Below are 16245 nucleotides of genomic sequence, written 5' to 3' on the forward strand. Positions count from 1 at the left end.
TCAACCCCGGTGTTACAGAGAAAGGTACACTGAAAAAAATTCTTACATTTTTGGATTTACTCCATTTTTTTAAGTTAAGAGGTTGTAAACAATTTATTTAGGCTGAATTTAAACAAACAAATTAAGTTGAACGTTATTAAACTTAATTTGTTTGTTTAAATTCAACACGAATAAATTGTTTGTAACAGTTTTGCATGCAACAATTTTTTCAGTGCACAGGAAGTCATTTTTACCAACAGTAATCAGATTGTATAACCAAAGTCACACTAGATGAATTATGCTGAATAGTAATCGTTATTAGATCTGCTGGACAAGTGTTTGCTCGCTGTTTTTGGAACTAAGGTGTGCAGTTTGAATAGCGTAATGACAAAAGCTTCAAAACACAAGAATGAATAACATTTTAAACATCAAAAACAATTACTTAAACATCTAAATAATATTTTAAGACCTTTTATATATATTCGGCCCAAATGATCGAGCCTTAGTTAACTCTTTCTAAACTTTGACTGTGGTAAAACAAAAATAATAATAAATAAATAACGTATAACATGCACCATGTTCTACGTTACGAAAGCAGCATCAGATCACGTTGGAACTGTAAGGTTAAATGGGTCATAATTTCAACTTATTCCTGGAGTTCAGGAATCATGGGCGTTTATCCTTATTATTTGTGTTTAGCTGTGTTTGTTTGTGGGCGTGTGGGCAGGTTCGTCATTGTTTGTAATAATGGCGGACATGGGTAGAGTCGTCTTGACAACATTTGTTTTCATAATGAGTTGGTAAGAGCCACTTCCAAGCTTTAAGCAGATCTGGCTCTCATGTATATTTCTCATGTATTCGTGGAGATTCTGCTGTTTTTTCTGACTACAGTTTACATGTCCACATCCCACATGGACGATTGTAATAACACAGCCTCATGAGCGTGGCCGCATTAAAAATAATGAGCTCAGATTGAGAAACTAGACATAGAGTTGGGTTCATATTGATTACTTTATCAAACACTATTTGTTCTCATCATGCACTCGCTGCGTTTAAAAGTAGACAGTTCAAGCATTCATAGATATATGTCTCGTGTCTGTGTGTTTTGTTTATGCGGAGTTCAGTGCATTTTACTGAACAGTTCGGGGAGAGACTACACTGTTTATTTTCATTATTTTGCAAAAGCTGACACTTTTGTTGTTATTGTGAGTGTGCACAATTTAAAGTAGACAGCTAACAGATTAGATTGATGTATTGATCTTATCTGTATGATCTAAACTGAAAGTTCATTTCGGCGTTATCAGTAGACGCCTCAAACTATGTATACGCAGTTGCTGACCCCAGAGGGTTAAACGTCATTTGGAAAATATTTGAAAAAGAAAGTTACAGGAGGTTGAATAATTTTGACTTCAACTATAGATATAAATAAAACATATATTAGATAGATAGAACGATATATTATATATTACATACGATATATAATATATTATATTAGATAGGTTGAACTGACCTCCGCTGAGGATGATGACGGCCAGGAACAGCGCCATGTCGCAGTCGTCCAGCTCCAGCATGTTGAACTTGATGGAGAACTCGAACTTGGGCTCCATCATCTCGCAGAAGGGTTTGCGCAGACTCTTGAGGAACTCGCGGGTCATGAAGATCTGTCCGTAGGAGATCAGGGTCCCGTCTTTATTCATGAGCGGAGAAATCATGATGATCATCACTTCGATGACCCCGTACTTCAGCAGCGTCACCTGCAGGGGGAGCCACACATTATAAACAAAACAGTGGGTCACTACACTCCCTTCCACAGCCCTGTTACCCTTAAAACCCTGTTCATTTACAGTCCACATGAACTGAAAGCTGCAACCTTAAGCAACAGAATATTAAATGAGAAAACAGTGGGCGTGGCTTGTTTTTTTCTATTGCGAGCTGATTGGATATACTCAAGTAGGAATTTCATTCGGTAAGATCAAGAAAATCTTAACAAACCCAAAATATCCTGTGCTTTTGAGGAACTATTAGGGACTGAGGTGCCAGAAGCCCCACCCCTATTCCACCCATCGCCCCGCCCCCTGCTCACCTGGTCGTTCAGGTCCAGGTTGATGAACCCCGGGATGCTCTTGGCGAATTCGGTGACTTCGCTGATGGCCTCGGCAGATCTGGACTGGTAGCTGTGGAAGAAGCGCAGCTCCACCTCATGCATGATGCCCAGATCTGAGCGCCGGTGCTCGTGGAGCGGCATGTATCTGCAGTTGATCATCTGCTCGCCTTCCACCAGAGACTTCATATCGTGGATCACAAAAGGCTGCAAAACAATTGCAGTGTGTGAACATAACCAGAATCATTAATTCAAGAGTCCACAGAAACACTGTGATTGACATTCTCCCTTTATACGTGTCATCAGAGGGGGAAAGCTCCGCCCACTAGTGCCCATCTCTCCATCTCATTAGCATAAACAGCAGCCCTGAGTGAGAAGCCGTCTGTCCATTAGCCATTAGAGTGTTTGAGCTGCTGAAGATAATGTCAGCATAGACTAAGAGGATTATAGATGTGGAGTTTTAGATGAACAGCGACCGTGTTTATATATTCACAGTTTCAATCAGAATTATTAGCCCCCATTTGACATTTTTTCTTTTTTTAAAATATTTCCTAAATTATTTATGTGCAATAAAAACTCTTAAATAAATAAAAAAAGAGATATAGAGTCAGATATTATAGATACACAGCTGATATTGTTTGATCAATTCTGCGGGAAAGCAATATTGAATCGATTTAAATACATTTGAAGTTAAAATTATTCGCCGTCCTGCACTGTAAAAAATAATATGATCAATTAGTCCTGACAGCATTTTTAGGACATTAATACTTATTATTACTGTCACGATAACCAGCGATTGTACTCCATAAGATCGCTGGATTTCACTAACAATAACTTATGGACTACAAATCCGCCATTTCTGGACTACATATTCATACATGCACTCCGGTCACACTCACTCATGCTTCCTCATCTAGACTGATTACTTGCACCACCTGAGGATTGTTAGAGACTGATTGCACACACTATTTAAGCAGCACACTCACTCACTCCCATTGCCGAGTCTTGTTAACTGTATAATAACACTACAACGCGTTTTCCTTGTCTTGTTTCTCCGTGTTTTGACCTCAGCCTTGTTTACCTTTTGTCTCCGTCTGCCGCCTGACCTCTTGCCTGTTACTTCGACTATGATTCTGGACTGTCTTCATATACCTGTTTGCACCTGTATTGACCATTGCTTGCCTGACCACTGATTAAACCTGCATTTGGATCCAAACCTCAGTTGTTTGTGTCACTCCCATGTTTACAATTACTTACTTATTAATACTTATTAAAGTTAATCATGCTCTAAATTTCAAAAGACTCAGAAGATTAATTTAATTCAGCTTAAAAATGTAAGGCAACCAGGATTTGATTGCATTGTGTGAATTTGTTTCTTAAATATTTCCCAAATGCTGCTGAACAGATTCAGGAATTGTTCACAGTATTTCCTTTAATATTTGTTCTTCTGGAGAAAGTCTTATTAGTTTTATTTGGGCTTGAATACAAGCATTTTTAAAATAATTTTAAACCCATTTTAAGCTCAATATTATTCTCCCCTTCAGCAATATTAGTGTTGGATTGTGTCCAGAACAAACCACTGTTATACAATGACTTGCCTAATTACCCTAACTTTACCCTAATTACCCTAGTGAAGCCTTTACATGTCACTTTAAGCTGAACACCAGTGTCTTGAAGAATATCCAGTCTAATATTATGTTTAGAAATGTGTTGAAATCTCTCCGTTAAACAGAAATTGAGGAGAAAATATCAAAGAAATTTTAATGCACCATGATGGTGAATAACTCACACTATACCAGTATTTCTGCATGATGTGTTGAAAAACCACGTTAACAAACCCAAACCCTCTTGTTTAACCCGTTACATCTGGCAGTTCATTAAAACATGCGAGGTTGCATGCGAGTGTGTATCCTGTGTGTTTGTTGACTTCTGCAAAGACTGACTGAGATTCTGAGCGTGACTTCAGAAATGCTGCTGCGCAAAATGGACTTCCTATTCAAGGCTTTAAAGGCGTGTGGTTCCACCTCAGACTCTGAAATATCTCTGCAGCAGAACAACTCAATGCACTGAAAGTGTTTATCTGTTCAATTATCTGCAAGCATTTATCTTTATTAATAAACTTAACAAGCATTCATCTGTACCGGTAAACTTTAATGCTACATGTTCCCCCATTTCCCTACATTTACTTAAATAAAGCGTTGCTAAATACGGCTTTCTGTGAATTATTAGTGTTTTCATTTATATATTTCTACATGGTGTAACATATTCCCGCAGCATTGACTTCCATAGTATCTCTTTCCTACAATGAAAGTCAGTGGTTGCATCAGTGTTAAATCAAATAAAAATAAAATGTTCTAGTCGGCAAAAGTAAGTCGAAAAATGTGGAAAAAAAATATTAAAAAGTCTTTATTGACATGGCAAGTCCTCAAAACTGCGCCTACGTATTTCGGCAAACACTTGCCTTCATCAGGATAACAGAGATGAGGTGCGTCTGGAGTTTTATAACTCATTAGAACATCTCAACAATGCTAAAGTAATACATTAAACACAAGATCAACTCAACAATTATTATTAATTCAGCATTGAGAAAGCGAGAGAAATAATTGATCATAAAAATAAAATAAAGAAGATGATGAGTGTTATACAACATATCTCTCAAATAATACAACGTCAATGTATATATAATGAAACCCCAAAAATGTGTGTATATAAACAAATAAACTAGTATAAATCCACACAAAAATGTTCTAGTCATCTCATCTTACTAAGCATTCACTTGTTGAACACGAAAGAAGATATTTTGAAAAATGTTGGAAATCTGTAAACATTGACTTCCATAGTATCTCTCTTTCCTACAATGGAAGCCAATGGTTACAGGTTTCCAGATTGTCAAATAGTTTTTGTTAACTTGAAATAAAACTGTCAAGTTATCACATCTTATATTAAAGTTAAACTTTGTATATTGTAAAACATTAGCTAAAACATTCATAAAATAAGTTAAAATAACATAAAAAACATTTGTTGCTATGACATTTTATCTGGAATAATCTAATCGAAACAATCTGTGGCTTTTGTTTATATATATATCTATATTTTCTATATCTTTATATATATATAAAGAGTTTAGATGCAAAAACCTGTCTAAAATTTTCATCTAAAATTAGCATTTTTTTTCAGCCTGTTCTGTAGTTTCAGTAATTGTACATTTAGTGCAAAGAATAGGTTATTTTCATTGCCTTTAAAATGAAATAACTAAAAATAAATATAGTAGACTGAAAAAATGTGAATTTTAGGGGAAAATTTCAGACGGCACTTAGAGGTTTTTGCATCTGAACTCTTCATACATACAGTATATACATATACATATATATATATATATATATATATATATATAAATATATATATAAAAAAAAAAATATATATATATATATATATATATATATATATATATATATATATATATATATATATATATATATATATATATATATATATATATATATATATATATATATATATATTGTTAGTTAGTTATTGATCTCTAATGTTTTATTATTTGGAATGATCTGTCACTAATTTGATTTTGTTTATTTTATTTATTATTATTTGCATCTTCAATTATTCATTTTATTCTGTGGAATAATCTGTTGTTGATTAAAATTGTAATTTTTTATATACAGTTGAAATGATTTCTACTGTTTTATTATCTGGAATAATCTGTTGCTAAATAAAACAACCTGCGGTTTGGTTTTTGCTTTGTTATTTTTAATCTCAATTCAGTACATGTAAACACAACAGCGCTGCATTATCCATCACATTTGCTGTTACATCTCAACAAAAAGAGTGTTATAAAAATAAAAGCATAACTCCTCGCAGCGTCTGCTCTCATATTAGAAGAGAAAAGCTGCCGTTTCGTTTCGTGTCAGCTTCCTTTGTTCTGTGAATGTGGAACTGACGAAGCTTGATTTATGACTCTTCTCATATGCAGATTTACGCTGGTGTATTTGTGCAAGACTCTCTTTCTGCAGTCCGTGCTTTCATAAATATTTTTATAAGTAAAAAGCAGATGTTGGATATCAGTCGTCTGTTAGTCAAAACAAGCATCTCACAGCCTTGCTCATATCTCTTCTGAAAGACACGTGAAGCTTATTTCTGCTGTCAAAAATAGTATTATTTTTATTATTATTAAGTGTTTGTCTTTCATTGCTGCTGAGATTCATACATGTAAATAAAATAGGCTTTAAAGGAAATATTGATACTAGTACACTATATTTTTAAGTCTAAATGTCTAAATATTACGTATACAAATTATCGCACAATGCAAGATATTAAATGCTCATATCTCTTGTTGAAGTCAAAAAAGTGTGTGTGTGTGTGTATATATATATATATATATATATATATATATATATATTTTATTTTTTTTTTAATTCATTTTTTTTTAAGTATTTAGGTGTCTTTTATTGCTGCTCAGCTTTATGTAAATATAATAAGCTTTAGAGTAAATATTTATGTATATCATAATAATTATTAGTGTAGCTTGTAAATGCAAGACTGTGTATGGGTGTTTCCCAGTGTTTGGTCTTAGCTGGAAGCATATGCTGGATAAGTTGGTGGTTCATTCTACTGTGGCGACTTTGATTGATTAATAAAGAGACTAAGCCAAAAAGAAAATGAATGAATGAAATATAATATTATATAACTTATATATTATTTAAATTATATGTATGATTTGGATCAAACTTTAGATTTTATGTAAATCTATTTAAAATATAGATATATTTTCCAAACGCTTACAAACTAAACTACATGAAATCATAATTAACGTGTGATTTTTCCTTAATATATTTTCTTTTTGTCGTTCAGGGTAAATTTGTGTGGTTTTTAATCGAACTTGATTTAATTATGAACAAATGACGGCATATAGTATGATATAATATGAATGCAGCACTGTGTGATATTAAATAAAACAAAGATTTTTGTTTTGAATTTTAGAAAATAATACTGTGAACATACAGTTGAAAGAAACTCACACAGTATTTTTAAAATATATTTTCTTACACATAATTGTGTAATTGATGCACACGTTAAAAGGGATCGTTCACTCAAAACTAAATATGATGCAATTGTTTACTCAACATTCATATATAAAAAAACAAAAGGAGATATTTTGAAAAATGTTGAAAACCTGTAACCATTGACTTCCATAGTATTTCTTTTTTCCCACAATGGAAGTTAATGGTTACAGGTTTCTAACATTGTTCAAAATATCTACACTGTAAAGACGTCCTGGTTGCCTATAACTTAATCACTTTAGGGCGACGCAATGGCGCAGTAGGTAGTGCTGTCGCCTCACAGCAAGAAGGTCGCTGGTTTAAGCCTCAGCTGGGTCAGTTGGCTTTCTGTGTGGAGTTTGCATGTTTGTGTGGGTTTCCTCCGGGTGCTCGGGTTTCCTCCACAGTCCAATGTGGTACAGGTGAGTCGGGTATGCTAAAATTGTCCGTGGTGTATGTGTGTGAATGACATGGGTGTTTCCCAGTGATGGGTTGCAGCTGAAAGGGGATCAGCTGTGTGAAACATATGCTAGATAAGTTGGCGGTTCATTCCGTTGTGGCCACCCCTGATTAATAAAGGGAATAAGCCGAAAAGAAAATCAACAATTGAATGAAATGATTTCTATGATTTCAATTGAACTTATATTACGCTAAACAGCTTGTGTAATTAAGTTAGAGCAAGATTAACTTGGTTTAGTAAGTTGCATTGACCTGCAACTGATCATATAACTTCATACAGTGTAGGTTTGTGTTGAACTGAAGACAGAAACAGTAACTATTGACTGCATCTTCATATTTAGGTGATCTGTCCCTTTAACACTTGGTCTGATTGTGTGTTGTATGATTTGTTCTGCGTGTAATTCAGGATATGATGAAAGCGTGGTGTGAGATTATCTCTTATCTGCACACTGAGACTCATGATCAGTTGGAAACCTGATTTTCAGCCCGGGCTGCGTGTCACTGATGTTGATGCAGACGATCTGAGATTTCAGTCAGAGCCGAAAAACTATAGTTTGTTCTTAATGACAGGCACAGATGAAGTGTTCAGCACAAAACTAGCAATGTGAGCTGACAACATCAACATGGTTGGTTTTGATTTCTTGTGTAGTATAAAGTGAAGCGTGAGTAACTCACAGCATTGTCGCTGGTCTTCCCGGACAGGATGGCTCTGGCCTTGGCTTTGGTCAGAGGGAAGTATTTGAGATAGGACTCGTAGAGATGTCGGGCCAGCGCGCGCAGGTCTGCAGACTCCGGGTGCATGTGGTTCACGTCACTGGAGAACTCGGCCAGCAGCTTCTCCTTCTCAGCCTGCGGCATTCGACCGAAGCGAATCGCTGGGAAAAAACAAACAAACAGACGGATGAGAATCCCCAAACACAGATCTGAGTCTGCGGGGACGCGAGCGTGTGTGTGGGAGTTGAAGACGGGAGTTTGTTTTCAGTGTGAACACAGGGCATCATGACCACCGCCAGCATTCCTCCTCATCTTTGGTATTCTGATGCTAAATATTTCATGTTTTTTTTTTTGTTAAAGCATTTATTTTATGTAAAAAAAAGGCAAATTGTTAAATACTTATTTATTAAATATTTATTTATTACTTACTGTATGCAGTTTCAAATGAAATTACTCCAGTAATAGTAATAATTATAATAATAATAATTAATAATAATAGTAATAATTATAATAAATTTTATAAAAATATTATTAATAATAATAAAAAATAATAAGTATATTATTATTAATAACCATAAATAATAAATAATATTAATAACAATAGCAATAATTCATAACAATAATAACAATATTAATTATTATTATTAATAAAAATAATATTAGTAGTAATAATAATAATAATAATAATAATTATTATTATTATTATTATTATCATTATTATTGTTATTGTTATTATTATTATTATTATTATTATTATTATTATTATTATTATTATTATTATTATTAAAGTGATTTCTGGAGGATAATGTGATTCTTGGAGTAATGAAGCTGAAAATTCATTATTGAAATCACTGGAATAAATGATTAAATTAATATATACATATATATATAATGTGATATCTGATGTCTACTTAGTAGGTTTGTGGCTATAAGCAACACACAATTTCCACAGACTGATTTATGTGCTTATCTCTAACCAGAGGAATTACCCGTAGAGTGAAAAGCTTGGTTTTGACCATATTTGGAGTGCTCGTGAATATGACACACACGCACACATCCATGCACACACATATACACACACAAACACAACACACAGCGTGATGTACTCTGAAAATACACAACACAAAATAATCTTCAGTTGTCAAAAAAACATTTTAAATTGAGCACATGCCTTGTCAACAATCTCACACAAACATAAACAAAGTGTTTATACACATCTGCATGTGCCCTCTTTACAAACATGCACACCGAATTTCATAATATATGCATTAAACTAACAAAAGACACATTTAAGCAGCCGTTTTCGAGGAGCAAAAGTGTAAATGAGCACAAATAGTGGGAATATTTAATCTGTATATCCTGCATTTTGCATTTAGTCATGCTGTAAACCTCAAAATTCTGATAAATATCTGATAAAAAACGAATGATGATTTGGGCTCCTAAAACTCTGTGTATGCTGTAAAAACTTTATAGGCACCTTTAAATATCTAATCTGGACACTTTATGGTTTTGCAGATTTCTGTCATTTTAATGAGAAAAAAGATGAAAACAGAACCATAAACCGTGCAGTGATGCGGTCATTGCTTTAGTGTATATGGGCCCCTTCAGTGATATATTTCCCTCTCTATCAGATACACAGAAACACTCCCCAATCCTACATGTAATAATTACCTAAAAACAACACAAGCTATCTGGAAGAATGCACACTTTGAACCAACTAAAACACTAAAGTTGGGTTTTATTTCCCACTAACTAGATCATATTTGTGGTTTAAATGTATTTAACGCTAGGGGCAGCACAGAGGCTCAGTGATCAGCACTGTGAACTCACAGCAAGAAGGTTGCTGGATCGAGTCCCGGCTAGGTCAGTTGTTCTCTCCGTGTTGGTGTGGGTTTTCCCCAGGTGCTCCAGTTTACCCCACATTCCAAACACATGCGCGAATTGATCAACTAAATTGGCCAAATTGAATAAGTGTGTATGGGTGTTTCCCATTACTGGGTTGCAGCTGGAAGGACATCTGCTTTGTAAAACATATGCTGGAATAGTTGGCGGTTCATTCCATTGTGGCAACCCCTGATAAATAAAGGGACTACACAGAAGGAAAATGAATGAATGAATAATTCAGACGTCACTGCTCCAGATGATGATTGATGCTGAAATTGAAACCGATCTCGAACTAGCATTAGCAGTATGGATATATACAATCTACATATAATTATAAATAATTAATGCATTTTTAAATAATTATAATATTTTTTAATTTAATTTTTAAATTTTTTTTTTTTACATTTTTTAGTGTTTCTTTATTTTTTTTATTTAATTTTATTTATTTTATTTAAATGGGATTTTTTCTTTTATTCATTTAGAATATTTAGAATTATTTTAATATAATTTATTTGTAATTATTTTTCTGCTTTTTATACTAAGATGGTATTTATAATCATTTATATATTTGTAATTTTTTATTGTAATTTCTTTTATATCTTTTATTTTTGCTTTATTTTTTATTTTTTTATGCTCAGAAGTATTTTTTAAATAATGTGTTATTTAATTTATTTAATTTAATCTTTTTAAGTGTGAATTCTTTTCTGTTATTTATTTAGAAAAACGGACATTTTTTATACTCAGAAGTGTTTTTAATAACTTTCTGAATTGTATTTTTTTTATCTATTTTATTTTCTTAAAAAAACTGCTAGGCAGCACGGTGGCTCAGTGTTTTTAACTGTGGTCTCACAGCAAGAAGGTCGCTGGTTTGAGTCCTGGCTGGGTCAGTTGGTGTTTCTGTGTGGAGTTTGCATGTTCTCCCTGTGTTGGCGTGAGTTTCCTCCGGGTGCTCCGGTTTCCCCCACAGTCCAAACACATGCGCTATAGGGGAACTGATCAACTACACTGGTCGTAGTGTATGAGTGTGTGTGTGTGTGTGTGTGTGTGTGTGTGAGAGAATGAGTGTGTATGGGTGTTTCCCAGAACTGGGTTGCAGCTGGAAGGGCATCCACTTTTAAAACATATGCTGGAATAGTTGGTGGTCCCTGATAAATAAGGGACTGAGTTGAAGAAAAATGAATGAATGAATGAATGGATATTTAACATTAATATTGACATAATATTTTTCCTTTTTAGAAACATGAAAGCCAAATGAGGTTTCATAAGAAAGTAAATTTTAAACCTCTTTAATTGTCTGATATTAATTCAGCTTTTAACCGTAATGCTTATTATTATGTCCTTTTAAAATATGCATTATATTTCCTCTTCTCCTAAAAAAGGATTTGACAGCACATCAAGACAAATGCTATTTCAACAAAACTGCTTCTTGTATTATTATTTCTGCAATAGGGAGTGTTATTTGCTTTGGACAAACTGAACGAAACAGGTTTAAACCTGTCGTGAAAACCATCATTTTCTATTAGACAAACATAAACATGCGCCTTAAATAAATGACACGGCTGTTTAACTTTTGTCAGAGTATAATATAAAGCCACAAAGGCAGCATTCTTCTCTTTATGTGCTCAAATGAAGAAAATAAAGGCATATAATGAGGGAAATAAGGGTTGAACACATTGTCATGTTTGTAATATTTCTGAAGGAGCTGCTGACATGGAAATGAAGCAGATTTTGGTAAAAAACCCAAACAAAATAAACATTAAAAATAAAACAAATTTTAAAAAATCTGAAAATAAGGTATGTGTGATAATGAAATGACAGAAGGAGAAAGTGCTGAACTACTGAAGTGTATTTAACACTTTATTTAAAGGCTGTTTTGGTGACAGCATCTTAAAGACGTTTCTCATATGGAGAATGAAGCCACATGCAGTGCTCAGGTGTGAGTTTCTCACAGTCTTCAACAGAGTGTGTAAATCTTGATGCTTCTGTGGGTCTCGTCTATCAAATCTGAGCTTCATTCTGTATTCTCTATTGGATTGGGGTCAGGTGATTGGTTGGACCATTCTACAGCTTGGTTTTCTTTCTCTGAAAGCATCTGAGAGACTCCTCGGTTGTGTTTTGGATCATTGTCTTGCTGAAATGGTTTGATCTTCATCCTCCTGCTAATGTAGATGTTGGACTGAAGCAGCTGATATTCATTTGATGAGGAACTACTGAGAGATTTCAGCTGCTGTCTGGGCTTTCACTGCCCAACCACATCTCCCTTTCTTCATGTGTTCAAATCCTTTTTATTTTTTTCATTTTATTATGCATAACTTCATTTGTGAACTAATTACAGTAGATTTGTTTTCTTTGCATATATATTCTTCTTCTGGTGACAATTTCAAGTCATCAGCACCTTTAGAAATAAGTTTTCTGAGATAAATGGTGACGTGTTCAATACTTATTTTTCCTGCTGAATAAGTTACAGATCAACATGAGACTGAGTAAATGACTGCAGAATGTTCATTTACACACCCTTGTCAGACACAAAGTGTAAAATATGTTTAAAAACACTACGTTATCCGCTACTCATTATTAATGGCATCTAATATTGCATTAATCAGTAGACTGTAATCTGAACTCGGCGAGAGTTGTAAGCATTTCCTCTGAATCTAGGACAGCCGAATTGATCAAAGACAGCAGAAACGAAAACATAGCCAGGCCAAAACCATCGAACCCTCCAGAAAATAATGTCAAACGCTAAACAAATTCAACAAGTGCTGAAATGGATGTTTTTTAAGTGTCTTCTGGTAAACCTTGGGCAAGTCTTCAGCCGTCAGACAGGAAACATGAAGAAGTGCCCTCATTTTATTGTACCGAAGTGAAGTATCTGCATGTATTTTACACAATAAACAGGCTCTGAAGTGTTTTTTCTTCATTGACTCGTAATGTTTTTGTTTTGCATGTTTGAGATCTGCTGAACTATTTCTCTGACATGATAAGATCTCCCACAATAGAGACATTTACTGTCTAATGTTGAGTTCGCACTAAAACAAAGCTGCGGTTTCTGAAGGGACTGTCCTGTCATCAGAAAAGCTACACAAACTCTTTCATTACAATATGAGAATCATCGGCTGAAAATGCCATGACAGAGAAAAATGATCAATCAATCAATCAATCAATCAATCAATCAATCAATCAATCAATCAATCAATCAATCAATCAATCAATCAATCAATCAATCAATCAATCAATCAATCAATCAATCAACCAATCAATCATTAAAACCCTCGATCATTCAATCAATCAAACAATAAATACATCACTCACTCAAACATTTAATCACCAAATTACACTCACCCACTCACTCAAACATTTGGACCACCAACCAATAAACAAAATCACTCGCTCACCAAATCAATAAATCAATTATTTAATCAATAAATAAATCACTCACTCACTCACTCATTCAATCAATAAATTACTCACTCATGTACTCACTCACTCACTCACTCACTCACTCACTCACTCACTCACTCACTCACTCATGTACTCACTCACTCAATTAATCACTCACTCATGTACTCACTCAATTAATCACTCACTCATGTACTTAATTAATAACTCACTCAATTAATCACTCACTCATGTACTCACTCAATTATTTACTCACTCATTTACTCACTCAATTAATCACTCACTCAATTAATCACTCACTCATTTACTCACTCAATTAATCACTCACTCAATTAATCACTCACTCATGTACTCACTCAATTATTTACTCACTCATGTACTCACTCAATTAATCACTCACTTAATTAATCACTCACTCAATTAATCACTCACTCATGTACTCACTCAATTAATAACTCACTCAATTAATCACTCACTTAATTAATCACTCACTCAATTAATAACTCACTCAATTAATCACTCACTCATGTACTCACTCAATTAATCACTCACTCAATTAATCACTCACTCATGTACTCACTCAATTAATCACTCACTCAATTAATCACTCACTCATGTACTCACTCAATTAATTACTCACTCATGTACTCACTCAATTATTTACTCACTCATGTACTCACTCAATTAATCACTCACTCAATCAATCACTCACTCATGTACTCACTCAATTAATCACTCACTCATGTACTCACTCAATTAACCACTCACTCATGTACTCACTCAATTAATCACTCACTCATGTACTCACTCAATTAATTACTCACTCATTTACTCACTAAATTAATCACTCACTCATGTACTCACTCAATTAATTACTCACTCATTTACTCACTCAATTAATCACTCACTCATGTACTCACTCAATTAATCACTCACTCAATCAATCACTCACTCATGTACTCACTCAATTAATCACTCACTCATGTACTCACTCAATTAATCACTCACTCATGTACTCACTCAATTAATCACTCACTCATGTACTCACTCAATTAATCACTCACTCATGTACTCACTAAATTAATCACTCACTCATGTACTCACTCAATTAATTACTCACTCATTTACTCACTCAATTAATCACTCACTCAATTACTCACTCAATTAATCACTCACTCAATTAATTACTCACTCATGTACTCACTCAATTAATCACTCACTCATGTACTCACTCAATTAATTACTCACTCATTTACTCACTAAATTAATCACTCACTCATGTACTCACTCAATTAATTACTCACTCATTTACTCACTCAATTAATCACTCACTCAATTACTCACTCAATTAATCACTCACTCAATTAATTACTCACTCATGTACTTACTCAATTAATCACTCACTCAATTAATTACTCACTCATGTACTCACTCAATTAATTACTCACTCATTCACTCACTCAATTAATTACTCACTCAATTAATTACTCACTCATTTACTCACTCATTTACTCACTCAATTAATCACTCACTCATGTACTCACTCAATTAATCACTCACTCAATTAATTACTCACTCATGTACTCACTCAATTAATCACTCACTCAATTAATTACTCACTCATGTACTCACTCAATTAATCACTCACTCAATTAATCACTCACTCATGTACTCACTCAATTAATCACTCACTCAATTAATCACTCACTCATGTACTCACTCAATTAATCACTCACTCAATTAATCACTCACTCATGTACTCACTCAATTAATCACTCACTCAATTAATCACTCACTCATGTACTCACTCAATTAATCACTCACTCATGTACTCACTCAATTAATCACTCACTCAATTAATCACTCACTCATGTACTCACTCAATTAATCACTCACTCATGTACTCACTCAATTAATCACTCACTCAATTAATCACTCACTCATGTACTCACTCAATTAATCACTCACTCATGTACTCACTCAATTAATCACTCACTCAATTAATCACTCACTCATGTACTCACTCAATTAATCACTCACTCATGTACTCACTCAATTAATTACTCACTCAATTAATCACTCACTCATGTACTCACTCAATTAATCACTCACTCATGGACTCGCTTGCTCACTCACTCAAACAACATGTGTAAATAGCACTGAACATGTAGGATGTGTAGGATGCATAATAGAACACAGGAGCATTGGCACCTCAATCATGGATAATGACAGCTCACATCAGCAGCATTAGTCCTTCATTAATCAGACTTTCACACACCCTACATATGAAGAGCTCATGCCCTCAGATAGCAGCGTCATGTGACCTCTCCAAAAGCTTGGTAAACCTTTGATCAGGAGTGTGTGATTGTGTTGTTTGTCTAGGGGGCGTTTGTGACGTCTGCAGCTTCAGAGGATCTGTCAGATATTTAATATCCGCAACAGTAGGCGGTAAACGGCGCTTCTGTCATGTATATGCTTGCTGTATGAGCTTTGATTGATATGACCTGAGCATTATCATTACACCTTCAGTAAACGGGCACATGCCTAAATCTGTGTGGCGGGCTGTAGGGGTTGGCGGGCCGCCAGAGCGGGTGACACAGCATGTTTTTCAGTCCACGCTTTCATGAATCATTGATAACGGAGACAGCAGACAAATCC

At 34.3% G+C, this 16245-nt stretch overlaps 2 protein-coding genes across 5 annotated transcripts in view; both read right to left on the minus strand.

Annotated features, from left to right (window-relative positions):
- Positions 1 to 16245, minus strand: part of poc1a (POC1 centriolar protein A) — a 521349-nt gene that overhangs the window by 361970 nt on the left and 143134 nt on the right. The gene's annotated exons all lie outside the window — the stretch shown is intronic.
- Positions 1 to 16245, minus strand: part of pparg (peroxisome proliferator-activated receptor gamma) — a gene marked incomplete at its 5' end in the record, with an annotated part of 74222 nt that overhangs the window by 4076 nt on the left and 53901 nt on the right. For all 4 annotated transcript variants that reach the window (NM_001442015.1, NM_131467.2, NM_001442014.1 and 1 more), the window contains 3 exon segments: positions 1490 to 1733; positions 2063 to 2287; positions 8269 to 8468. In NM_001442015.1, the coding sequence (NP_001428944.1) occupies positions 1490 to 1733; positions 2063 to 2287; positions 8269 to 8468 (669 nt within the window).

This window comes from Danio rerio, chromosome 11, assembly GCF_052040795.2.
Source record: "Danio rerio strain M-AB ecotype USA chromosome 11, GRCz13ab, whole genome shotgun sequence".
NCBI lineage: Eukaryota > Metazoa > Chordata > Actinopteri > Cypriniformes > Danionidae > Danio > Danio rerio.